Raw genomic sequence first — 27,650 nt, 5'->3', positions numbered from 1 at the left:
CCATGTAAATCTATGTTTTCTTGGAACAAAAGTGTGTGTTATCTTCACATTTACTGTAAAAGTAAAGTGGTTTCAAATGTGTACATCTTTCTCACTTTTGCAACGGTGTGTAAATATAGTGTAAATGCTTTATACGCAAATCTTGTTCAAACATGAAGATTGGTTTTTTGAGCTTGATCAAATATGGTATTTACTTCACATTTGCTACCGTTTTGCTACTTTTGTAAATCACTTTTTTGGTGCAGTGTTAAGCCGGTCTTTATGAAGATTTAATATAACTGACTGTGATTTTTGTTTCTTAGAGAGTTTGTTAGTTCTTGTAAAATTCATGTTTAAAGTTGTACTAAATTTAAGCCTTGACATAAACCCTCACGGTGATTCTCTCGGATGAGGCAAAACTCCTTTGAAACTCGTAAAACGTAAAGTGTCCGATCAAGCGGATTCTGGTTTTAGTATTAGTACGTGGAAGTCTTGCAACACACAAAAAATAAATATGTTTCAAGTCTGAGCCACCAGAACGTTCTTACGGAGACTTTCCCTTAACTCACTCAAGACTCCTTCAAAGGTGCATTAACATCGCTTTTGTTATAGACATAAATACACAAAGGAGGGTGATATTTAGCACTGCAATACAATTACCACACACCCCTTTTGAAATGGCGCTGATATCTCCGAACTTTCAGAAAAAAAATATTAAGGAACCAAATTCTGTACGCATTGTTTATAACACACTTTACAAAGACACAAACTCCGAATTTGCCTATTCCGCCGTTTCCATTGGTACTGATCATAAGTATTGCTAGTTTTATTGAGTTAAGAAACGCCGACAGATCCAGAAGTTAGAAATTTCGATCACCCGATAGTTTTCAATAGATTGTGAACATCGTTCTCAACTTTGTCTGGATGCTGAACATATTTGTATAGGCTACATTCAGTGAGTCAACGAAAACTAAGCAAATCAAGATATTTCCATACTGATTTTAAATTGATTATCGAAAGTAATTTCCTTTTGCTTTACTGCCCTCTTTGAATGGTTGCCAAATTTCCTCCATTTTTTCAACCAATGGAAGCTAACGCAAAACCAATCGTAAGTTGCTCGCATGCGTTTTCCCGCGCTCGGTGCTGGTTACATATATTTGCTTCGAATTCTGATTGGTCCATTGTGCTGTTGTGATTAGCCAGAGTAAGTGCTTTTGTTTTGGTTTTACAACATTCAATCCTCTCAACTGTTCCATAAGCGTTGCTAATTAAATTTGTTTTCAATAATTAGTGATCACTTAATAAAACTTAAATTGTTGTTTATCAAACTTACTGTTTGCGTTTCAGACGGATCCTTCGCTGCCTCTTCTCCAGTAGCTTGCAGCTTGTTTAGCTCGCTCACCGACCTGCTCCTTAATTCCAACAACTTCTGATTGTTGTTGTCAATCTTACATTAGTCAAGATTTCCAATACGTGAAAAACAAATGCTATAAAGCATTTAAAAAGCACTTACAGGGAACAGTGAGTGGTCATTATCTAGATTAAACCTAACACATTTCGCTCTTTCATTTAAGACACGACTAAAACTTCAAAGACGTATAGAGAGGTGCAAAAGAACATTTTAAAAGGCTGATGTAATAAATGGTTTTAAAATTTAGAGGCTCACTTGTAAATGTCAAAATATCAATGTCCTCGTTGTCAGTATTTGGATCCCTCTTGGCCAACCACTGCTCCAAAGAAAGTAAACGATATAGTAAACGACGTCACCATCCACTTATTTCTGTTAAATAAGTTGATCCTTGCCAGTAGTCAAGTTTCTGCTATTGCCCGTTCATGTTTTCAAATGCAAACTGAAGATGAGTTTTAAAATTTTTATTTAATCAGAAATTGGAGTCCATGAAAAGAACGGATCACATTAAAATTAGTCAGTTTATGTGATCTCTCGGGCGATGAGGTTCATTTTTTTTTTCATATGACGCAATTTGAACAATGTTAAACTAGAGCCCAGTCCCTTTACGAACTTCGGAACGAGCAATTGTAAAGTTAATTTGAAATGGATACTGCTAATCCCTTATCACACCACGTGACGGCTTCCTCAAACTGATTCAGCTGAACACAGGCACTTGCTCCTAATAACACAAAATTATAACAGTATAGCATTTTAGTTCACTCATGTTAGATTAGTATCATGCCTCCACGAATTACTTATAAGTAATAGTTATCGGCCTGAAGCGAGGGGTTATGTGATTTATTCCCTTCGTGCGTTGCCCTCGGGCGCAACGCACGAGGGGATTAAATCACATAACCCCTCGCTTCAGGCCGATAACTATTACTTATTTTTACATGAGCTCGGATTCCTTTGTTCTTTTCGGGGGGAATATATTACATAACCAATACGTCACTTATCCCCCTTGTATATTAACACATAATCCCCTCGCATTTAAATTAGCTGTTCATTAGCCCCTTTTCCATTCAAACAATCAAAGCCGCACCCAGCTTTTCAGACAGTTGATTTGGGGGTTATAACAAAGGAATCCGAGCTCATGTAAAAATAAAGTAAGATAACTACTTGGCAAAACTAGCCCTTCTATGTAATATACATACAAAATCACACATGAAAAAGTTGGTTGCCTTCCCAAACATCGCCAATCAACAGACTTAACAACTGAATCAGTGAACATCACCTAATTATAGTTTCATTAATGCTCGTCTAATTGAGATTTTACGGAGGGTTTTTTACTTCAACGAATCAGTTCTAAAATACGGTAAGTAATGTAGCAAAACTTTTTTCTTTCTTGATGACAAACACACAAAAACTGGTTGCCGCAGAAATCTCTGCAATCAACAGACTTCACAAATATTTTAACTGATTATAGTTTCATCAGTGCTTGTCTTATTGCTGTTAAAAAATAACTGTAGATATTTTGCTTAAACACTTTTTTAAAAGCCGGAGAAGCTTTAGGTATTCCTTTGCTTCTTTTTGCCTCTGGTAACATTTCCTTAAGGTTAGACGACAAGTTACAATGTTTAAATTTACATTTAGTATGAACAACAAACGTTTACAAAATACGCAAAGAATATCAAATTAAATATATAGGATGCCTCCAGCTAGAAGTTTATTGTCTTTCGCTAGAATCACAACGTAAATTTCTCATAGTTTCGCTTAAGTGATTCTTTACCTCTAACAATCGCTTTGACATAAGACGGTTGTAAGTCCGTGGCAGCCTTTGCATCACTAAGTGAATCATGGAAGTTACCTGCGCGAAAATCAGTGAAAACAAATATACGGTGTTGTTGAGCGTATGATTAACGCAAATTTATGGGAACACATTAACTTGACAACGTTCTGAAAACCTAAAAATTTCTCACCCAAAATAAAACGTGCTGTTGCTCTGTTGCTGTAAAGTTTGGCGCTCAGTTCTTCATCCTTGCTGTTCACTTTGATTCCTTCGGTGAAAAGCAATATGGCATTGCTGAAATTTTTCTTCCTGAATTCATCATTGCCCTCATCCTTGAAGAGCTCTGCTTTTGCTAAAATGAAGGAAATTAAAAGGTATCTTGCATTCAGTTCTGAATAAAGTTTCAAAAATTGCCTTCATTAGAAGCTGCTGCAAGAGGTTTTCCAGCAAAGCTGGTACTATGGCAGTTTCGATGAGTTTTTTTTTTTCTTCTCACTTAGACGATTTCGTCGTATCGTAGGTCATTTAAAGAAACATTCCAAGGTACTTTTCCTCCTTAATTTTGGGCAACTTATTGGCTCTCTTCGGGGCTTTTTTGTTTACTGGGGCCATATTTCCGAAGCCCTCACAAACTAGGTTTTCTTGCCAAAATGAATGACGGCCCAGTGATGGGATGGGGTCATAATGTTTTCCAATCAAACAGACTGACGATATGCCGACCTCAATCCACCCCTCCCCCCCCCCCCCCCTTTCAACAGAATAGCATGAAAACTCCTTAAGAACTTTTTCGCCTTAGAACTTCAGCTTCCCAATAAATCTGTCTTAAGCTCCTTGACCATAAGTGACCATTAATATCAATACCAAAACTCCTTACCTCTTAAAGTTGTTTCATCATCAGTATTCAGTGTTTTCTCAGTAGCAGTTGTGATGTCAGATTCATTTGCATTGTCCTCTCTGCGTGCATCTTGTAGCTTGTTCTGTTTATTGACAGACCGGCTCCTTAAGTTCAACAAGGTCTGGTTGTTCTTCTCAATCTTACACGAGTTAAGACTTCCACGATAGTCGTAAAAATATCAATAGTCGATAAAACCGAACAACCGAAGCAAAATATCATATGGATGAGGTGTCTTAACTTCTTGCCCGTTTGTTTGCTTGGTTTCTTCTTCGAGAATTTAAGAGAAACAAAAACATTGAAATATTCATGAAAAAACAAAGGAATCATTTGTTCTGATAAGTCTTGCATAAGATGGCACCTAAAATCAGGAATGAAGGAAAATAATAAAGTTTGAATTTGATCAATATTCAGTACGTTGTAGCATCTGTAATAAAGGATACTGCTAATCCCTTATCACACCACGTGACGGCTTCCTCAAACTGATTCAGCTGAACACAGGCACTTGCTCCTAATAACACAAAATTATAACAGTTTAGCATTTTAGTTCGCTCATGTTAGATCAGTATCATGCCTCCACGAATTAGTTATAAGTAATAGTTATCGGCCTTAAGCGAGGGGTTATGTGATTTATTCCCCTCGTGCGTTGCCCTCGGGCGCAACGCACGAGGGGAATAAATCACATAACCCGCCGCTTCAGGCCGATAACTATTACTTATTTTTACATGAGCTCGGATTCCTTTGTTCTTTTCGGGAGGAATATATTACATAACCAATAAGTCACTTATCCTCCTTGCATATTAACACATAATCTCCTCGCATTTAAATTAGCTGTTCATGAGCCCCGCTCTTCCCTTCAAACAATCAAAGCCACACCCAGCTTTTCAGACAGTTTATTTGGGGGTTATAACAAAGATATCCGAGCTCATGTAAAAATAAAGTAAGATAACTACTTGGCAAAACTAGCCCTTCTTTGTAATATACATACAAAATCACACATGAAAAAGTTGGTTGCCTTCCCAAACATCGCCAATCAACAGACTTAACAACTGAATCAGTGAACATCACCTAATTATAGTTTCATTAATGCTCGTCTAATTGAGATTTTACGGAAGGTTTTTTACTTCGACGAATCAGTTCTAAAATACGGTAAGTAATGTAGCAAAACTTTCTCTTTTTTGATGACAAACACACAAAAACTGGTTGCCGCAGAAAACTCTGTAATCAACAGACTTCACAAATATTTTAACTGATTATAGTTTCATCATTGCTTTTCTTATTGCTGTTAAAAATTAACTGTAGATTTTTTGCTTAAACACTTTTTTAAAAAACCGGAGAAGCTCTAGGTCTTCCTTTGCTTCTTTTTGCCTCTGGTGACATTTCCTCAAGGTTAGATGACAAGTTACGATGTTTAAATTTACATTTAGTATGAACAACAGACGTTTTCAAAATAGTAAAAATAGAATAAAGGGGAAGTATCACGCAAATTTGACGTCATTTGAAAAATCAAAACTAAAGTATTTGTCTCTCAACAGAAACAAAACAATCATTGCCTAAATTTGTTATAAATTATCACCTTAGTGCAATAAAATTGTTGATTAGTGCCTCTGGTATGCCAGAGACAGAGTAGGTCGGAATGGATTTAAACTTGAAAAATGTTAGGCTAATGTTTTTCAAGTTCTCGCATTAGTGTTTTCAAAATGTGCTAAAACAGATCACGAGCTGTCCCTTTCACGAAATGATTTGATTTCTTTCCTCTCGTTGTTCTGGCGTTATTTTGTAGCTAAGTAAAGGTCTTACTACAACATTTTTAGCAAAAAAGGACAAAAACCCCATGATACTTCCCCTTTAAATTAAATATAAAGCATGCCTCCAGCTAGAAGTTTATTGTCTTTCGCTAGAATCACAACGTAAATTTCTCATAGTTTCGCTTAAGTGATTCTTTACCTCTAACAATCGCTTTGATATAAGACGGTTGTAAGTCCGTGGCAGCCTTTGCATCACTAAGTGACTCGTGGAAGTTACCTGCGCGAAAATCAGTGAAAACAAATATACGGTGTTGTTGAGCGTATGATTAACGCAAATTTATGGGAACACATTAACTTGACAACGTTCTGAAAACCTAAAAATTTCTCACCTAAAGTAAAACGTGCTGTTGCTCTGTTGCTGTAAAGTTTGGCTCTCAGTTCTTCATCCTTGCTGTTCACTTTGATTCCTTCGGTGAAAAGCAATATGGCATTGCTGAAATTTTTCTTCCTGAATTCATCATTGCCCTCATCCTTGAAGAGCTCTGCTTTTGCTAAAATGAAGGAAATTAAAAGGTATCTTGCATTCAGTTCTGAATAAAGTTTCAAAAATTGCCTTCATTAGAAGCTGCTGCAAGAGGTTTTCCAGCAAAGGTGCTACTATGGCAGTTTCGAGGATTATTTTTTCTTCTGAATTATACGATTTCGTCGTATCATAGGTCATTTAAAGAAACATTCCAAGGTACTTTTCTTCCTTAATTTCGGGCAATCCTATTGGCTCTCTTCGGGCCTTTATTGGTTACTGGGGACAGATTTCCGAAGCCCTCACAAACTAGGTTTTATTGCCAACATGAATGACGGCTCAGGGACGGGATGGGGTCATAATGTTTTCCAATCAGACAGACTGACGATATGCAGGCCTCAAACCACCCCCTCCCCCCCCCCCCCCCCGCCTCATTTCAACAAAATAGCATGAAAACTCTTTAAGAATTTTTTCGTGTTAGACCTTCAGCTTCCCAATAAATCTGTCTTGAGCTCTTTGACCATAAGTGACTATTAATATCAACACTAAAACTCCTTACCTCGTAAAGTTGTTTCATCATCAGTATTCGGTGCTTTCTCAGTAGCAGTTGTGATGTCAGATTCATTTGCATTGTCCTCTACGCTTGCATCTTGTAGCTTGTTCCGTTTACTGACAGACCGGTTCCTTAAGTCCAACAACGTCTGGTTGTTCTTGTCAATCTTACATGAGTCAAGACTTCCACGATAGTTGTAAAAAAAATCAATAGTTGATAACACCGAAAAACCGAAGCCAAATATTATCTAGATGAGGTGTCTTAACTTCTTGCCCGTTTGTTTGCTTGGTTTCTTCTTCGAGAATTTAAGAGAAACAGGGACATTGAAATATTCATGAAAAAAACAAAGGAATCATTTGTTCTGATAAGTCTTGCATAAGATGGCACCTAAAATCAGGAATGAAGGAAAATAATAAAGTTTGAATTTGATCAATATTCAGTACGTTGTAGCATCTGTAATAAAGGATACGGCTAATCCTTTTTCACACCACGTGATGGCTTCCTCAAACTGATTCAGCTGAACACAGGCACTTGCTCCTAATAACACAAAATTATAACAGTTTAGCATTTTAGTTCACTCATGTTAGATCAGTATCATGCCTCCCCGAATTAATTATAAAGTAAGTTAACTACTTTGGCAAACCTAGCCGTTCTAATATACATACAAAATAACACATGAAAAAGTTGGTGCCTTCCCAAGTATGGCCAATCAACAGACTTAACAACTGGATCAGTGAACATAACCTGACTTTAGTTTCATTAATCATGAGAAGCTAGAGCCTCGATTTTTTTGCGAAAGCGGCGTAGAACGCCGCATTCATAAAATATTTGTGGGAGATTAAAATTAGGTTAGCTGTTAACTCCATTGTTTGAACGCAGAAGGATATTCACAGTAAGAGCTTGGAACATGTCCTACATCTGTCAATAGCTGGTTAATTTAAGAGTTTTTAATCAGCTTTCTGACATCTCTCCAGAATTTTAAAATTATTCCCAGCACCAGATTAGGAAGTGGATTTTAGGTACACGGAATTACAGTGTTCGAAAATGAACCGCGAATAAGTGTTTTATTCAGCAACCATAGACACGCAAAAAACGTTTAGAATTGAAGTTTTAAATACAAAGTAACCGTAGATTTAGTGAAATTGTGCACGTTTGAATTGCTTTATAAATCGAACGCGAAGCGATTTTCAAAGGAATCGCAAAACGGCGGGAAACCTGAGCTGAGAAATGTTCTCGTGAAAACCACTTTGTACAGCCGACCAAAAAATTCCTCGAACAGTAACTCCTCAAAAAGCGAGGAAGTCAATGAACACTCCAAAACATTTTAGCATTTCAAAACACAGAATAAACGCTAGATTATAGAATATGACTACAGCTACCTTTCCGAAATATATGCAATATCTCAAAACCGTATCACAGATAACTGGAAATTGACTGACTGAATAAAATTCACTATACTTTACAAAAATGTCTAAATGTTCAAAGAAAGAAATTTTGAATCACAATCAGAGATGTTTGTTGCCTGTTTTCCCTAGCTTTTATAACATATAACCGGCAAGCAATGAATTAATAATAAAATCTGTACAATGATGCGTAATGTTTCCCGTCAGCGAGATTAAACAATTAAATTGCAATTTTTTGCATCAGCTCCTCAAGTTTTGGCCGCTTTCTTGGATTGCTGGAGAGACATTTTCTTGAAGCCTGTTTCAGAGTAGGGATTTCAAATTTTCCATCTTTTAGAACACGTGCGATCATTGCACCGAAGGAATAAACGTCACTCGATGTCGTTTGCTTCTCTCCGCGATGTATTTCCGGTGCGATGTGCGGGTAACGCGCAATGGCCTTATCAACGTCCAGTTTCGGCTTTCCTAGTTTAGCTTTCGCTATTTGGCAACTTTTGCCAAAGTCTATGATCACAGGCGCGTCTCCATCCAAAACGACATTGTTCCCCTTCAGGTCATTGTGGAGATATCCATTCTTGTGGAGGTGTAATAGCGCTTCGCACGTTTTTCTCAAGACTATCGCGCACTCCTCGTTACTTGAAATCATCCCGTCAGAAACGGCTCGAGAAAGTGTAATACTACGGCCTTCCACAGCGTGGTGCTGAAGTACCAAATAGTAAGGTGGCTTCTCGGTACAAACGCCAAAAAGGTGAGGGATACCTGGATGGTCACCAAGAGCGGTAATTACAGCAGCTTCGTTTAAGACTTCTCTCTTTGCTCGCTCTAATTCTTTCGTCAGGAGAGTCGTCATGTGTCTTGATTTCTTTCACGACAACTCTGAATGAATCTCTGTACAGGCCGGGATAGCACTTCCCAAAGGATCCTGAGCCAATGCTCGTATCTGTACCCATAGTTAGGAGATCCCGGTTGATCCGCTTTAGGTGTGCTTTTGGTGGGTCACTCTTGGATTGAGAGACCGGTTTTTCTGTCAACACGGGCTTTGCCGTACTGGTGTTTGTGTTCGGGCGCTTTGCGACCTTTCGCTGTTCCGTTGGTCTTGGCTGCCCACCCTTTCTTTTCCGGGACAGTTCAACCAGTCTCTTGCCTCTAGATAGGCTTCCACTGGGCTTTTTCACCAAGGTTTCTTCCTTAGCCATGACATTGTTCGCTGTAGTGGCTTCCTGGTCGGACTCTTGTGCGTTCGCTTCTTCTTGTTTCTTTAGTTTCTCTCGTTTGCGCTTCAGCCAGTTCTTTCGCTGCTTTCTTTTCTCCTTTTTTGAGTGTGGCCGTGACTTAAACGTTCTTCCTTGCTTTTCCTCGTTTCTTTCCATGATTGATGAACACTAGCAAGCACTTACATCAACTGAAGAATAATGCGAATGATTGACTGATAAAAATGCCCCTGGGGACATGAGTCGAAGAAGCAAACAATAAAGTCATTGTCTTAACTTCCGACTCAGACAAATCACAAATGTGAGACTATTTAATCGTGCTGCTAAAACATGACTTCGCGTTTCACTTACTCCCAAAAATGCCGCTATTGCGCAAAAAAGTTTCCGACGCTTACGGCAATCAAAAAACACTTAGAGATTAAGCATCAGAAAGTGGCCGATTCCAATCTAGAAATCAGTTTTTGGGACAACGAGGAGCGCGTGGTCGCCGTACCCCGCATTTCTTCTATGGACAGAAGATCTAAACAATATAAAGACGGATATTTGCCATGGTTGGCAGGATTGACTGAACAGATAAACGCCTCACTACATCCATCTTTACGAGGTAAGTATTTTTAAACGAGTCATTTACCTTTAAAATACACGCGTGTGGTGCTGATTCTCTATCGCGCACACCCGTTACCTAACGTTTCCTCTCAAAACACATTCATTCCGGGATTCATTGGAGCAAAATAACTTATGTTCTAGTTTTGTTAATAAGCCTCTCGTTTCCTTTTATTTTTAGGCGAGTGGTTGTGAATCGCAATCAGTCAAGTTCCAGCACATTACTTTGGTCATTTTGCTTATAAAATCGGATGTCGTGTCCACAGCATGAGGCAAGTTCCACACAGAAAGCCTCCTTTTTACTCTTCGTCAACGAAGCGCATCTCGTACCGAGTGTTTAGCATTGCTCCATTTGCTGACGCTCTTCATGAGCAGGAATCGATCAGGCTGAAAGAGTTTGCGTTGTATAGCGGTCAGGAAGAGGTTTTGGGTACGGAAGCACTTAATCCTACGGACGAACTGCAAGCTGCTAGGAACCGAAGTTACTGGAGAGTCGGAGCTCAACTGGACAAAAGACCTGATTATAAAGGGACTTTAGAAGTAGGCCAAGGAGTCGGGCGCAGGACAAGAGAAATGGAACTCATTTGGTGGCCAGACCTTTTCCCGAACACAAAGCACGGGAAACTTGGTATAAGGTTCTATGTCAAAAAAGTATTCATGTGAACTAACTTTACCGGTGACTTATCAATTTAATGGTTGATGAAGCGATATTTGTTTTCTTATAATGTTACAGTTTACGAGATTTTTTCATCCCTTGTACCTTTTGAAAAACTTCTGGTAAAAAAAATTAACATGAGCGGTCAATTTAAGGTGGAGGTTCACCTGAAAGCCATTTTCACGCCGCTTAAAATCGGTCAAATGGATATATCTCGTTTGCAAAAACCCTCCATTCATAACACAAATCAATGATTTGGGGTGTTTTATGAATTTTGGGGTGATTTTTAGGTATATTTGGAAGGAAATAATTTTTCTTGAAGGATTGGTAAAATTAAAAGAAATAAGAAATGTTGAAGATTTAGTGAAGTTTTAAAATAAGAATTTGTAGTTAATAATTAATAGACGGATACCAAGTTAGTCCACTAGCAACCTGGGGTGCTCTTGTTTGGTTATCGACTGTCTGTTAGTGTTCCAAAAATCATTTTCTTTCTTCTATCCATTCTTAAAACCTCTTCAAATTTCACTCAAATTCAGGCAGAGCCCCACCTTAATTATGCTCGTCCCCAGAGCCACAAATTTTAAAATTATTGTGCGACGGACTAACCGCTGACCAGAACATCGTAGGCTCTGGGAACGAGGATAACACTCTGATGTCAGACTGAATCCCCAGTTTGTGTACATGTGTTGCGCAAGAGAATTCAGTAAGTTAAAAATCAAACAATTATTATTTATTGGTCACAACGTATTCCTGATCATTCCTGATATGGTGGTTTGTTACCTGTAGGGTGCAATGTTGAACGGAGTCCGGTCTTTTCGCTGCAAGTGGAATTCGATTCGCTACACATGTAAAGTCGATTCGCTACAAATTGAAGCTGTTTCCCTACAAAGTTGTTTCGCAACAGAATTACTCGAGGAAAGTTCAGACTAATTGCTTTAGTTTTCGTATGTAATATGTTCGGTGAAAATTTGAAGTTTTCTATTAAACCAGTTAGCACAAAGACTCGAGCAATGGGATTGTATTACCCAGTTTTCTCGCGGCCAAATAAGAACAAACTTTATTTATGGGTTACAGACTGTTGTGAGTGTTTTGTTTACAAATACACGCACTTGCTGACTGTACAATGAACTCGAAATGTTCAATACTGCACTCGGCCTAAGAATGCCACGTGCAGTATTGAACATTTCGAGTTCATTGTACAGTCAGCAAGTGCGTGTATTTGTAAACAAAACACTCACAACAGTCTGTAACCCATAAATAAATGTAAAGCATGTATAAGTTGGTCATGACTTTCACAGATGTGGTGGCTCTTAAAAGAGCCGTTTTTGGTTTGTAGCAAATCGACTAAGTGCAATGTCGATTTGGGTTGGCTCCTAGAAGAGCCGTTTTAGGAATCTGCTGGGCCGTTGGGGTGGGAGCACGCCTTCAATAGTTTTCTTCCACTGCGGGCACCAGAGTTGAATTCATCCCAGAGGTTGAAGATCTTGGTCTGGAGGTCTCTCAACTTTTTCTTCTGAACTCCCCGATTTCAACCTACAGTACTTTGCATAGAGGTGTGCAAGGCAAGGTTTGTGGCTCCTAAAAGAACCGTTTTTCTCTTGCTTTCTCGGCACTCCAAGACTAACCTGCTATTTCATACAATGACAAAGTAAACTAACCAAGAGCAGATCTAGTTATTTAAACAAGTCTACGAAATAATGTTTCATGTTTCATAATCAGATGGAGTTAACTTAGTTACAAGTAGATTTCATCGCCTCAAAAGTTAGGGCGCGCCACATGAAAACCTTCATAGGGAGAGGAAACCCTTAGAATTATAAACTATTTGATCAAAAAATGTTTAATTAATTTAAAAAGAACATTATTTTGGTTATTGGATTTCATCACCTCAAAAGTTTGGGCGTGCCACCTGAAAACTTGAGGGGGAGAGGGAACCCTTAGAATTATAAACTATTTGATTAAAAAAATATGTAATTAAAAGAACATTATTTTGGTTATTGGATTTCATCACCTCAAAAGTTTGGGCGTGCCACCTGAAAACTTGAGAGGGAGAGGAAACCCTTAGAATTAGCTGGCTAATTTTACATTTAATTTGTGCATTGTTTTGTTTCGCCAGTTAAAGAGTACAATTTGAATTTTAGTAGTAAACTATTTCCACTGTGTAAATTGGTGAAGTAGTCTCAGGCGATGCGTCTTCATTTCATTAAACTTCCAGTGGAATTTGGGAATTGTGCAGTGGTGAGTGTTTAGGAAATCATGGGTTGCTAGGACCACACCAACTCCACAGCTTGCAGAGCCTTCACCAGATGATGGCTGCTTTGGCATCCCGAAACGCTGTAAAGGTAGGCTGATGTTCCACGCTGTTTGTGAACTACAGGAAACAGCCTTCAAAAGATTCTCAACAATTTCTGGTATGTTTGATGGATGATTCTGTTTTAACCCATCATCATAGAATATTTGCTGCTGTACCATATTCAGACAAAGAAGATCCCAATGATTACCATTTACATGTATTGGCGTGAGGATCCACGAGATTCCACTGAGATTTCTCCCTGAAACATAAGGCTGCAACTTAGATTTGAGAAAGCGAAGATTATTGCTCGAGGCCCAGGTTTGGGTAAACGAAGGTAAATACAACGAGCATGAGCCTTTTGACATGGCCTCCTCACTGTACTTCAGACATGCAGCATCAATAACAAAACCAGAGAGGTACCTCTCACCAACTAAAGTCGAAAGGTCATTAGCATCAACAATCAAATCACCGATCCCAAGGACCTCCTGTTGGGGCTCACTATTGAAGAGTAATGTCCTTATTTCTTCAATCTGGGAAGGTGTTACTGCACCATTGCTGCTACAAAGCCATGATTTTTCCTCTTGTGCTCTGCGCTTAATGGATGCAGCCTTTGATGCCTTCATCCAAATATCTATTGCTCGCCAATCAAACACACCAAGATGTCCAAATTTAACTGCAATGTCCAGGTCTTCATCATCACTGTCTTCTCCACTTGCTCCATGTATCAGTCTGTTACCCTCTGTAAGTGCACATTCTGAAGGCCTGACCGTTAAGTTCAAGGGATTACTAAGGCGTTCAGGACCAAAAACAAGTTGGATGTTATCATTTGCAATTTGCACTACAGGAGGGAAGTTGAAACTGGCAATTTCACCTCTAGTGGAGTTACTTACAGCACAGACATTAAGACTTCAAAATAGGAAGATGCTGATTCTGCCTTAGAAGCCACTGTTTGACTGGCTACAAGGCAGGAAGTAGGGTTGCTTGCAGGACTAGAAGCTGTGCCAGCTACTGAGCTGGTAGCAGGGCTAGAAGCTGAGCTGTTAGGTGAGCAGGTGACAGGACTGATAGCTGGACCAGTAGCTGCGTTGGCATCAGGACTTGTTGGTTGGCTGCTAGAAGGATTACTAAGCGAGCTGGAGGCTGAGCTGGCACCTGGGCTCATAGCTAGACTGGTTGCATCGCTGGAAGAACAACTCTGAGGCTGAGCTGGAAGGCAAGTGGAACTGGTCACTTCTTTTGGCAAAGTCTCCTCCCACAGAGCATAGTCATGCTCAAAGCATGGAAAGCTGTCTGGTGATATTATCATCCTTTTCAATCCCTTATCCCACTCATAGTGAAGATAGTCATCACCAAAGATATTGCTCAATAAGTCATTCATAGTGACAATCCATGCCATGTCACATTTTGACCAAATCACCATCTTTTTCTGTGACCACCCACAGCCCCTAAAGTAGAATGGTTTTCCTGAGAAACACAAAAAATATTTGAAAAAAATTAACAGAAATAACTAATCAGATACCATATTGCAAAGGAAAAAGTTATGATGGCAAATCAAAGATGTTTACCAGTAAATTATGCAAATTCAACATGAAATTTTACATATTTCTGCTTTTAAAGTTGGATGTAATTTCATGGAAAACACCACTTTTGTGGGCATTGTAGACAATAGGAGTGTATTTCAATAAGGCAGAATACATGTGCATGCAATTAATGTAATTAACATTTGATAATAACATACCACTTTCCATGCTTTGTAAGGCCATTTTAAAGGATAGCCTCATGAAAAGGAACTTCTCAGAAAAGAAATGTAAGAGCATCTGTTGAACTAGGGCAGAAAAAATAATGTTACTTCAAAAACAAAAAAACAAAAGGGAGTGACAACAGAAAATTTACTTACTTGAAGTTGCATGGCCATGTCTGTCATGAGAAGTGGCCTTCGAGTATAACTGCCTCTGGAGTGAGTGTGCTGCTTCAAATCCTTGATTGGAATACTCTCTCAGACTGAGAAAATTCCGCATGAGCATGCTGGCATGTTCGATGGTGATATGGCCATAGTCGCCAGTCCCCAGGTTGGAACCAAACACCTCTCTTAAAAGAAATCCCCATTCTTTGCACTTCAAAGAAAAAGAGAGAATATATTAAGGTACCATACATCACCAATCCAGTACAAAAACTTACATTTTATTTGGATATAGACAAAACATGGACTCATGAGCTCTGTGTAACATCCCTGTGGACCCAGGATATGGACCACCCAACCGACCCTCACGTAAGTTTTTTACATGTCCAATTAATGTTAAAATGGTAACTCTGATGAAACTTAAAATGTTTCTTGTTTAAATTATCCAGAATGATTATTTTTTATTTACATGTTACTGTGAGTATGTTACATAATTACAAATCAATACCTGTAAATCAAAGATGTCCATTAAGTGCTGCTGATCTTCTTTGAAGACACGACTTCTCATTATTTCAGAAATATCTTTCCACCCAGTGTAAACCTGTAGTCAAAAACCAAGTATGCGAGAAAAACACATTATTATTTTAATAATATACTACATGTAGTTCTGATGTACCTTTTTTCTTTGGCAACCCATTGCATAACACAATGAGATTTGACTATACTACTATCCAGCAGAATAAACTATAGAAGTGATTTTTTTGTAGATGCATAATAGAAGGGGATCTTCATTTCAAAATTACATTAGCACTCTGGCTCAGCTCCCATAACAACTGAAACCCACTTCATAAAGACATGTCATTTAATAAGGACAGTTACACTGTACTTCAAGTCTTTATAGAGAGTTTGTGCAAATTGGCGGCAAGCAAAGAAACTGGCAATTTATATATTTTTCACAACCTTTTCTTCCTTAACAATCCAGTATTTATAAGGGTGGTATAGGTAGGAACTTGGGGATGATAAAATTATAAGATCTACCAGCTTGTTTAAATAATTCAAGAGCAAAGTAACTTGACCACTGCATAACATTAATTACCTTCAAGAAGAATTCATATACAACCTCTGCAGCATAATCAGATAACCCAGAAAGCTCTGTGTTGGTCACCTTCTGCCTTTTTTTCCCTTTTTGTTTTCCTTTAGCAAAGGATCCATTTGTACTTTTCTGCGAGAGCTCTTTAAACCTTTCCTCAATTTCATCTAGTCTACTCTGCCAGAATTCTAACCTCCTTTGAACCTCCTTTCCCACCTCTATAAAAAGAACAAAGTAAGAATAAAAAACAAAGAAGTTAAGCCAATAACCACACATAGATGTCTGTGAAACTAGAGACCAGTAAAAAAACTTGTAACCCACAAGAGCAACTTTACTACCGGTAAACTTAAAGCTGTTCATGTCTCTTTCATACAGTCTTGCAAACAAAATGTTCCATAACTCGATGAGGACTTCCAGCTTATCCCTGCCAGTAATAATTACTTTTATAGACAGTTGTTTTTAATAGTGGATCCCTTGTAGGGATGTTTGATTTCTCATCCTAATTATGTAAACTATTCTGACTTAGGTACCAGTATGTTAAGAGAGAATGACTAAGAATAGGTCAGTTTGGTACCACACTAAATGCAGCTTTGGTCAACTCTTCACACCCATTAAGGCTTGAACAATATTGCGAATATTATGCATGGTCAGAAAAATGTAAAAATTGTCAGTAGAAGCTTTCACCTGATCCTGTAAGAGTAATTGTCTCTTGCATGGAGCCAAAATCTCTAGTGAATGTGTCACAAACAGCCATGTCTTGATAGTACTATAAAAAACATAAAATACCGACATAAAAAATAGGAAAATTTTCACTAACGCTTGCACCATTATTTTATCTTGCACAAAATCACACCAAGTGAATCTCTAGAATTCAAAAGCACTGTTATGCCTGGGACATACCTTAATTCGCTCACTACAGAAAGTCACTTTATTCAAGATGGCCATTTTAGCAACTTCTGGATCAGCAAAGTAAATCCTCATCTTCTCATGAGGCAATGAGTGCCTAACAATCGATTCTATGTTGGCAAGAAACTCCCGTTCAGTAGCACCTTTAACAGAACATGAAGAATAGACAAAGAATTGAATCAAAAAAGACAAACAAACAAACCAAAAGTAGGCAACATTAGTATTACTAGAATTTTGGCAAATTTCAGAAATTAAGAACTTAAGAGAAATTCCACGTCTTGATTTACTATGGCAATGGCAATGCTTACTCAGTTAATTGCAAAGTACAGAATGATGCAAATAGAAACATGTTCTTTGAGGCGCCAGCTCTAATCATTAATGTTTATGAATACTAATTTATTTGCTTTAAATATCTGTCTAATAATCACTCATGACTCAAAAACAGTATTGGTACAAGATGCAGGATTAAACATGACATGCAATGATTTCTTTCTGCGCTAGCTTACACCAAAAGTACAATTAAATTTAGAGATCAGTGCTGTACATGTACGTCAAGATTGATTTTAACAAACTTTTTTTTTCAATTCATTAAACCTTGGAATCCAATTTATAACAAGATGCCCCTCTAATGGCATTACACGGAATGCTTAATGTAGCCCCAATTATTCCCCATTGTATGTTTCGTAGATATTTAAAAAATATCCTCCCTTGGCCATTGAAATAATTGTCTAAATGGTTTTATTCAGATATATTGCGTGATACTTATCGTTATGTTACTAGGAATCATACCAGAAATAACTATGCAATAACGTCATGACCCCGCTAAACTGGTCTGGCCTCCTCCAGCTCTAATCCTTCGCGTTGATCATTCTTTGCTGTGAACTCTCCCAATTTCCGCCGTTTCAACTGTCGAGTACTACCTAGAAGTTATTATTTCGATTTACTGCTTGAAAAAGGTTGGTTTTCTCTCTGAAAACGGCAGATCCGGAGTCTTAAATTCAGACATGTGGCCGCCATTGAACGAAAACAACTTTTCCAAATGATGATTTGCTTTGACGTCACACAAGTAGAGATGAGTGGGTCCCCTCCCTCGTGATATACGCGCAGATAATGGAATTTGATTGGGCCGCTTTTGTTCAAGACAATCAAAACAATAGATCCCTTCTGGGAGAGGGAAGAATTTAATCTAGTTTTAATGAATAAATCAAATGATAATTTGACGTCACACAGAAGTGATGAGTGGGTCCCCTCTCTCGTGATATGTGCCTGAAAAATAGATTTTGATTGGGCCGCTTCTGTTGAAGACAATCAGAACAAAATATCCTTACTAGGGGAGGACAGAGTTTAATGCATAAATTAATGTGCACATTTGCGACACTGATGAAAAAAAAGATACCCGACCGAAACCTAGACACGTCATGCCCTGCGGGCATTCCGTGTAATAAACCGAAATAATAACATTATTAAGTCTTGAATGACTATGACAATATCCCAAACAACATTCTATTGTCCTTAAAATGTATACCTGAAAAAGAGGAAACTTGAATGTTGTGCTTTTGTACAGCAGTTTCTTGTCCTTGCTTCATCTTAACTGAAATCCTGTCACTGAAATTCTCCGGGTCATAACTTGCTAATTTGGTATTGCACTCTTCCAGAGAACCCACTTTGAAAGCGAATAAACCCAAGGATGCCAGCAATTGTTCCGTGTTTCTCAGCTCACAATGCAGAGCACACAAGTTAATTGATGACAATTCTTCTTCCAGCAGAAATTCTAAATCATTGCGAACGCCACTGAAACTAAAAGACAATAAATTGATTTTATCTACAAGTAGGTAACAACACAAACTTGCAAGATAAATACCACATGCTTCAAAATTAATCTGTCCGGAACAATTTTCCTGGCTGATAATAATTATTGTTTCTTTTTTAAGCCCAAGAAAGGCTAGTAACATGAGGGGTATTAAGGGCAATTTTTTTTCGGTAATGGGGTGTTACTTGCAGTTTATTGCCATCAGAAGAACCGAAACTTAGAAATTTTGTGTCATGGAAAGGCATACAGTGTCAGTATGAATCATAAATTCCATACGTTGGATGGTCAATACCCAAGAACTCTTTAAGCTTTAATGATGATAATAATGACAACGTGCAATATATTTGGCAAGTTAAAAAATAGACCATTACCCTCCAATATTGGCCTTGGTACTACTGAAATGTTCCAGACAAATAGTGTGTGGACCAAGATCACAACTGCAACCCTGAGAAAGAAAAAAAAGATTGATGAAAATAACAAATTATCAATGGTGATTGCTTACCATAATATACGTGTACTCCTGCACTTATAAAGTTAAGGACTTACTTTTTATTTTGTGATCAGCCGATTTTTGTGATCAGTTGTATTACTATAAAATTAATTTGTATTGACTCAATCTTTCTCATAAATCCTTGCAATTGCAGACATGCATGTAAAGCCTGTGTTTAATGATTGGAGTCATGCTTTATACCAAACTCTGGAATCCAGCTGAAAACTTCATTTATAAATTATTGAAACAATGAAACAGATCAAATTCAGTGACCACAAGCAAATATACAATGTGATGAGCATTGTATTGCAAATAATAATCCTGTTAATCTTTATAATCATTATAATAAGGGCATGTACATGCAATGGAATAAAATGCGATGATTAATGTCTATACAGTATTTAAATCAAATCAACTGCATACCCTTAGTGCTTTGCATATAAAGCAAAACTCCACATCAATACCACGTCCCCCAAGCTTAAAGCTCTGTTCACCCATTTTTACCAGCAAAAGGTACAGTGTAGAGTGCCTTCAAGTCAAGTACAACTGTAAAAAGAGATAGTGTCAATAAAGAATGTAAAATATGTCATATACAATTCACATTCAGTGCAGAGATACTTCATAAGAGAAACAAGGGACAGAATTCTGAGCAAGCTTAAAATAATACATGTAATAATTTTTAGTCCACAAATTATACACAATAAATCAACAAAATTATGATTACCAGTTCAACCTTGTACATGTGTAACTCAAGTTATTTCATTATAAGCCCACCAAGAAATATGAAGTATACTTCTGAATCATTATCTTTTTTTAACTTAACCTGACAATTTTTTTCACAATTTAAATTAGCTCCAAGGTTCACTTGAGTGCAGTTTATTGATCTCTGAGTGAAACTTCTGTATGAATGTTGATGGGCTTAACTTGAACAGATCAGAATATTATTGAAGTACCTTTAAACCTCACAGTATGTTTAACTCCATCCACCATAATCCCATTTTTCTTGAACTCATCTTTTTGTTTGTTCACATTCACAATCAGCTTTTTGAGACTCTCCCTTACAAAGGAAATACCATAGTACTGTTAAACCAATACATACTGGACGAAATAACTTATGCACAGTTTGCTTGAAGGCTTATTTAGTAGAACCTAGCTGTGGGTAGCCTGTAGGTAACCTGTCGACCAACTGTCGGGTTATTGTCGGCCAACAGTTGACCAGCAGTCGGTAGAGGGGAGTTGTTCTTCACAGTAAAGGATTTTTGTACATGTCACAAGACATCTACAAAGGAGTAACATCATCAAAAATGTTTTACAATATGCAATTCCTTTCACAATGTGAACTATGAATTGAAACAAATGTGTGTGTGTGTGTGTGTGAAATTATTTCTCTATCACTGAAAATGCCTCATACCTGTCTTCCTTGCAATTGGCAATAGCCAAAGGACAAACTGATTTGCAGCTCTGATTTGACAAGAAAGGTGTTTCCATAGGGACTACCCCAATGAGGACCTGATTTCGACCTACCAATCATGACAATTCAAGTAGATGGAAAAGTATGATGAAGAGTTAATTAAAAAAAACTAATAAGACAACAACAATCATAAAAATGCAGAGAAATGGAATTGCAAACAAAAGGTAAAAAAATATATAGAATGATATAACTTTTGGGCTGGCACAATAAATTACTGATTTTGTTACACCCATTTTGAAATCATTGGTGATCCTTGCAATCTGATTGGCTCTCAACAGTGCGATTTATTCCCAAATTGCACCATTTTTGCTCCTTTTCTTAGCCCATCAAAATAGAAATGAATCGACAAAAATAGAACATTAATATTGACAATAAAACTCTGTAATATTAAAATACGTTTAATATAAAGTGCTAATTGAACTTTGTGTTGTGGAATTTTGGTCCAAAATCATTCTTGTGATTTCAAATCAAACTCGCGCTGCGCGCTCGTTCAATTTTGAAATCACACGTATGATTTCTGACCAAATTGCACTCCACCCAGTCGAATTACCATTATAAATCATACTTATTCTCATGGCTACATGTATGCCAACAAATAGGTCAACCTCAACTGATATTAATAGCTGTTGAGATCCATTTCCTGAAGGGTGTGTTCACCAGTTATTGTATTAGGACTTCACCATCCACAATCAGTGTTCATCTTTTTTTTTGTCTGTATTTGGAACCTAATTCTCTTGTTTCAGACAAAGGTTCTCTTGGAGTAGTCACCAGTTATTGTTATCTGTACTTGGTATATTAAAAAAATTTAAAATAAAATCTCTGCCTCATCTTATCCTTACATAGATCTGGTTTACCTCTACACAGCACAACCAGGGAATTTGAAGCCAGTTTGTCAGAATTACCATTTTGGAATTTTAAAAGAAATCTAGAAATCTGGGTGAATTAGCTCTTACCAAAAAATGGTCTGCCATCAAGTTTGAGGTTGAGCTGTACATCTTTCTTTCCCTGGCCATGTAGTCTCATCTCCCTGATGATCCAGGTAACAAAACAACCAAGAGAAACTTGATAGCCCGGGATGTCAGGATCTTCTAGTTCTGTAAGGCTCAGTAAACCACGCACCTTACCAAATACCATTGACCGCAGTGCCTTCATGCTACTTTTTGAAAGCAAGATTGGAGTATCTGATGAGTTCTAAAAGAAAAATTATTATTAAATATTTTTATTGACCATGTTGGTGCAGTTTCAATAAAATAAATCAATTAATCTTAAAGGTTTTTAAGTCCTACCCTTTTTAAAGTGAATAATAATCACTATGTAGCACTACAGTGCATTTCATCGGGAACTAATTTTTTCAAAAGGTACCATTGTTCTCAAGGAGTGATTTAACTGCGCCTTTCAATAACATGCGGACTCTGAAGTTCAAAATTCAATCAACCGTTATGCTTTTCACTGCCGTCAATCACTGCAGCGGACCTCTTAGAAAACAAAACGTTTGGCTCAACAGGGTCAAAAGGTCATGTTCGTGTGCTGTGATTGGCGGAATTCAATCCACTTTGTCGTTTTCTGTATTTTTCTGGTCAGTTGCTTGTCGCCGTAATTGGTTGACGGCAGTAAAAACACGCAAATCGTTAACTGGGTTGAAGTTCAGAGTTCGTATGTTATTGAAAGGCGCAGTAACTTAGCCATAGAAACAGTTGTCAGGGCAAGTTCCAAATGCTTCTTCCAGGGGGCTCCTCTTATTTGTGGAAAAATATGGAAATAATTCAATAGTGAGGCTACTGCTCACATGTACAATGGAATTTCCCAAAAATTTACTTTAAGAGCTCCACACAGTTCAACGTTATCTTTCCAACAATTCCGGGGCGAAACTACTGAAAGGAAGTACCCACCCCAGATCACATAAGATGACTCCCCCCCCCCCCCCTCCCTTGACAGCCAGGGAGTAGGGTCTTTTCCAAATTTGATCAGTCATTAACACATCATATATATCTTAAAATCAACAAGTGAAACTCATCCAGTGCACAACTCACCCCACTTTTTCCAAGTTTAGTTCGATTCAAGATCATCTGCCAGGCATCATCTGATATTTTTGATTCCAGCTTACAAAGTAGCAACAACCAATCTGGTACAGACATCATGTGTACTCGTTCATTCCACAACTCTTCAGGTACGAGTTCATCGAAGGCCTTTTTAACCCCCAGTTCCCTCGAAACTTCACTGAAAGCGTGCGAAATGATTTCTTTCCCATCAATGTTTATTTTACGCTTAAACAAGCAGCTGCGAGCAATCACGTCGCCCAGTTGCTCTCCTTGCTCCAAACATGACGCCTGTACGTTCCTCATGACAGTTTCGACCTTTTGTCTGAGTTTTCTTTTCTTATAAGCTGGAGCATAGCTAGCATTCAGCGAAATCTGAGTTATGGACGACTCCGAAGAAGTAGAACGATCAGAGGACAACGACGTGTCACTGCACGGACTTTCAAAAAATTTTGGCGGGCTTTCTCTTCTTGGTGTAGAGCATTTTGGCGGGCTTCTCGCTTCTTTCATTTCTCCGGCCAGCGATTCTTCCGGCGATTCTTGGGAGCTCTGGACGGATCTCTCGTCGATTGTTTGACTCTTTGTATCGAAGAGTGGATTCATTGCTACTTGTGGGTCGGTCACCAGCAAACCAAGCCTGTTTATGGCGCTCTTTAGGGATACAAAAGCATCTGATCGTAGAAAATCCGCTTCACTAGGGTTTTTAAGGCCAATGTTACCGGCAAGCACAGCAAATGCACTCGCAACATAAACGTGCTCGGAGCCATTCCTTCCATCGAGCTTATTGAACCACTGTTTTGGAACTGGCCCGCCATTTCCATCGTGAAGATCTGCGATATTTACGCGGCGGACTTCATCGGGAAATATTGCAAACAAATTATTTTCACCAAACTTTCGCGGCGATTTGGAACACAAACGATCGTTTAAGGAGTACCAAGTCTTCTCTGGGTCGAGCAATCGTGAAAAAACTCGAAAGATCATGATGCTCGAAAGCAACAGAGCACCGCGAACGCCTCCCAGCAAAAGTGAACTAACCTTGCTGAAGGTCTCCAAATTCATATCTGGCGCGTAGTCAAGTCTTTACCAAAAATAGTATGATCCAATTTATCTTTGCTAGATATTAACTAAGTAAGACTGTTTTTCTCGTTCGGTGAAATCAACAACGATGACAGAGTAACTGACATGTTGAATAAATGTACACACTCGAGGTGCGCAAAGGAATGTGTGAAAAGTACTTTACTCAATTAGCGCGTGACCACAAAGCGTGTCATTACCAGGGAAACGTGATCTCCTAGCGCGCGCAATAAAATCGAGCCTCTAGCTTGGCATGCTCGTCTAATTGAGATTTTACTGAAGGTTTTTTACCTCCACGAATCAGTTCTAAAATACGATAAGTACTGTAGCAAAACTTTCTCTTTCCTGATGACAAACACACAAAAACTGGTTACCGCAGAAATCTCTACAATCAACAGACTTAACAAATATTTTAACTTATTATAGTTTCATCGTTCCTTGTCTTATTGCTGTTAAATAATAACTGTAGATTTTTTGCTTAAACACTTTTTTAAAAGCCGGAGAAGCTCCAGGTCTTCCTTTTCTTCTTTTTCCCTCTGGTGACATTTCCTCAAGGTAGATGACAAGTTACAATGTTTAAATGTACATTTAGTATTAACAAAAGACATTTTCAAAATATGGAAAGGATATTGAGTTGAATATAAATCATGCCTTCCAGCTAGAAGTTTATTATCTTTCGATAGAATCACAACGTAAATTTCTCATAGTTTCGCTTAAGTGATTCTTTACCTCTAACAATCGCTTTGACATAAGACGGTTGTAAGTCCGTGGCAGCCTTTGCATCACTAAGTGAATCATGGAAGTTACCTGCGCAAAAATCAGTGAAAACAAATATACGGTGTTGTTGAGCGTATGATTAACGCAAATTTATGGGAACACATTAACTTGACAACGTTCTGAAAACCTAAAAATTTCTCACCCAAAATAAAACGTGCTGTTGCTCTGTTGCTGTAAAGTTTGGCATTCAGTTCTTCATCCTTGCTGTTCACTTTGATTCCTTCGGTGAAAAGCAATATGGCATTGCTGAAATTTTTCTTCCTGAATTCATCATTGCCCTCATCCTTGAAGAGCTCTGCTTTTGCTAAAATGAAGGAAATTAAAAGGTATCTTGCATTCAGTTCTGAATAAAGTTTCAAAAATTGCCTTCATTAGAAGCTGCTGCAAGAAGTTTTCCAGCAAAGGTGCTACTATGGCAGTTTCGGTATTTTTTCTTTTTTTTTTTTCTTCTCAATTATATGATTTCCTCGTCTAGTAGCTCATTCAAAAAAACATTTCAAGGTACTTTTCTTCCTTAATTTCGGGCAATCTTATTGGCTCTCTTCGGGCCTTTTTTGGTTATTTGGTCCATATTTCCGAAGCCCTCACAACTAGGTTTTATTGCCAACATGAATGACGGCCCAGTGATGGGATGGGGTCATAATGTTCTCCAATCAGATAGACTGACAATATGACGACCTCAATCCACCTCCCCCCCCCCCCCCCGCCTCCCCCATTTCAACAGAATAGCATGAAAACGCCTTAAGAACTTTTTTTGTCTTAGACCTTCAGCTTCCCAATAAATCTGTCTTAAGCGCCTTGACTATAAGTAACCATTAATATCAATACTTAAACTCCTTACCTCTTAAAATTGTTTCATCACCAGTATTCAGTGTTTTATCAGTAGCAGTTGTGATGTCAGATTCATTTGCATTGTCCTCTCTGCCTGCATCTTGTAGCTTGTTCTGTTTATTGACAGATCGTTTCCTTAAGTCCAACAACGTCTGGTTGTTCTTGTCAATCTTACATGAGTCAAGACTTTCACGATAATTATAAAAAAAAATCAACAATTGATAACACCGAAAAACCGAAGTAAGATATTATATGGATGAGGTGCCTTAACTTCTATCCCGTTTGTTTGCTTGGTTTCTTCTTCGAGAATTTAAGAGAAACATGAAATATTCATGAAAAAAAAGGAATCATTTGTTCTGATAAGTCTTGCATAAGATGGCACCTAAAATCAGGAATAAAGGAAAATAATAAAGTTTGAATTTGATCAATTGTAGCATCTGTAATAAAGGATACGGCTAATCCTTTTTCACACCACGTGATGGCTTCCTCAAACTGATTCAGCTGAACACAGGCACTTGCTCCTAATAAAACAGAACAATATCAGTTTGGTATTATTTTCTCTTAAAAATAGGGTGGCTCGTACAATATATATTACTATCGGACTCTTCTAAGGACACCCAAGGCAAGGCCACCTTTGGTGTGTTATCACGGGTATGCTTAGCCGCAATTGACTTAAAAGACTTCTTTGAATTCACGAAATACTAAAATTTTGCATATGACACCTATACTGAAGAGTTATTTTAAACTTTATGACGCGTAACTTAATCTGCTATAAGTGCAAAGTAAATTTTCAGCACACGTAGTATTGAGCGGTGTTTAAGATTTGAAATTTGTCACAGCACTCTCCACTAGCTACCGCCGCCTCGGTAAAACGAGATGTAATTTTTTTAGAAATCTTACCTCTCACGATCGCTTTCATCAATGATGGCTGTAAGTCAGTAGCAACCTTAGCATCATTCAGCGAATCATTATAATTTCCTGAAGAAGAAGAGAGCAGAGAGGTTTCAATGCAAAGTGCTCTATAAATTTGCGACATTTAAATATCTTAGTTAGGCAAAGCCTAAACAATTAGAAAATTCTAACCTAAACAAAAATAGGCCTCCGCCCTGTTGCTGTACAGTTCGGCCCTCAGTTCTTCATCCTTGCAGTTTACTTGAATTCCTTCCGTGTAGAAGTGAATTGCGTTGGTGACATCATCCTCTCCGTGTCTCTCATTACCTTCAGTGTTGAAAACCTCTGCTATGGCTAAAAGCAGGCGAATGAAAAGTGTTATTCATCGCCTAAAATTTGGGATAGGGAAGCGAGTTGGGGTGAGGAAGGCTTGCACGAAGCATAGTGAAAGTGTTAAATTGTTGTAATTTTGTGTAAATAAGTAAGGTATGGGGAGTGAGAGTGGGGCTTATTCCCCTCTCCGATAAAAATGAGGAGTCTGGTACTGGTAGGGGATTGTGGGATCGCTTTGAAGAAAAGGTGGAAATTTTAAAAAGCCCAGCATTTGCCGATGAATAATACAGAAAAGAACAAGGCTGATTTTACGGTCAAGGAAATAAATTTTGCCAATATTTCGAAAGGAACGGCCTTTCTTCTTTAGGGTGTCTGAAAACTGACCCTATGTCTCTATATAGATTTAAAACACTCGTCTGTGACTTGCAAGGAAACCGCTCTTTAACAAAGGAGATTAAACAAGGGGTAAGCAAAGGAAATGTCGAAAAAATCCTTTGTTGGTCCGTGCGCAATGTCTATACCTAATTCCTCCACCCGAACGAAACCACAATCCCTCACTCGTAGCAATCTACCCATAGGTCTTTGAGTGTGGAACGGTCAGATTATAGAGTGTCTGTAATTCCTGGTTGAGTAGAGACTTAAAACACGCAAAGGAAAGGAAGTTTTTGCATCATCGCTTTAGCTAGAAAAGTCCACCCAAATACCTTGACATATTTTTTCATATAACATATTGCTTTTCAAAATGGAGTTTTTTTAGCCAAGTGGACTCACAGCAAAATGAAAAGAACAATTGCTATTCATATTAAAAATTTATTTCGTTTAAATGCAAAATACTGACAAAATATAAAAACCCATCGTTTTGGCTATAATTCTCGCCTTCTTCGACACGCACGGCCCAATATACGCCTGCACTTCAGGCTATCCAGGAAGGATTAATACTGAGACGGCTCTCTACAGTCTTCTGAAAAAAGAAGTAACATATTTCTTCTCACCTCTTAAGGTGACGTC

At 38.1% G+C, this 27,650-nt stretch overlaps 2 protein-coding genes across 4 annotated transcripts; both read right to left on the bottom strand.

Moving 5' to 3' along the window:
• Positions 1-1,071: 1,071 nt before the first annotated feature.
• Positions 1,072-26,775, bottom strand: LOC146452213 (stress-induced-phosphoprotein 1-like). Of its 3 annotated transcripts, none has more exons than XM_085098125.1 (19): positions 20,641-20,693; positions 19,653-19,775; positions 19,111-19,184; positions 18,455-18,726; positions 16,924-17,072; positions 16,708-16,789; positions 16,030-16,241; positions 15,442-15,534; positions 14,931-15,147; positions 7,341-7,408; positions 6,878-7,037; positions 6,188-6,349; positions 5,998-6,075; positions 4,494-4,561; positions 4,033-4,192; positions 3,349-3,510; positions 3,159-3,236; positions 2,041-2,108; positions 1,078-1,426 (listed from the first exon to the last, which is right to left on the bottom strand). In XM_085098125.1, the coding sequence occupies exons 2-19, from the start codon at positions 19,725-19,727 to the stop codon at positions 1,274-1,276; spliced, it is 2,331 nt and encodes a 776-aa protein (XP_084954251.1). In that variant the 5' UTR covers positions 19,728-19,775; positions 20,641-20,693; the 3' UTR covers positions 1,078-1,273. The 3 variants fall into 3 exon arrangements, with proteins under 3 accessions (XP_084954252.1, XP_084954251.1, XP_084954250.1); XM_085098124.1 differs by lacking the exon at positions 20,641-20,693 and adding an exon at positions 20,183-20,285 and having other exon boundaries at positions 1,079-1,426; XM_085098126.1 differs by lacking the exons at positions 14,931-15,147; positions 15,442-15,534; positions 16,030-16,241; ... (4 more) ...; positions 19,653-19,775; positions 20,641-20,693 and adding exons at positions 24,540-24,617; positions 24,730-24,891; positions 25,429-25,588; ... (1 more) ...; positions 26,319-26,396; positions 26,502-26,775 and having other exon boundaries at positions 1,072-1,426.
• On the bottom strand, positions 11,459-14,796 carry LOC146452214 (uncharacterized). Its single transcript, XM_085098133.1, has 3 exons — positions 14,772-14,796; positions 14,290-14,497; positions 11,459-13,939 (listed from the first exon to the last, which is right to left on the bottom strand). The coding sequence occupies exons 1-3, from the start codon at positions 14,794-14,796 to the stop codon at positions 12,889-12,891; spliced, it is 1,284 nt and encodes a 427-aa protein (XP_084954259.1). The 3' UTR covers positions 11,459-12,888.
• Positions 26,776-27,650: the final 875 nt, after the last annotated feature.

The sequence above is a fragment of the Pavona decussata genome, unplaced genomic scaffold (assembly GCF_977016875.1).
Source record: "Pavona decussata unplaced genomic scaffold, jaPavDecu1.1 SCAFFOLD_376, whole genome shotgun sequence".
NCBI lineage: Eukaryota > Metazoa > Cnidaria > Anthozoa > Scleractinia > Agariciidae > Pavona > Pavona decussata.
Note: the sequence above shows the minus strand (reverse complement) of the source record. Positions and strands in the feature narration are given on the sequence as shown.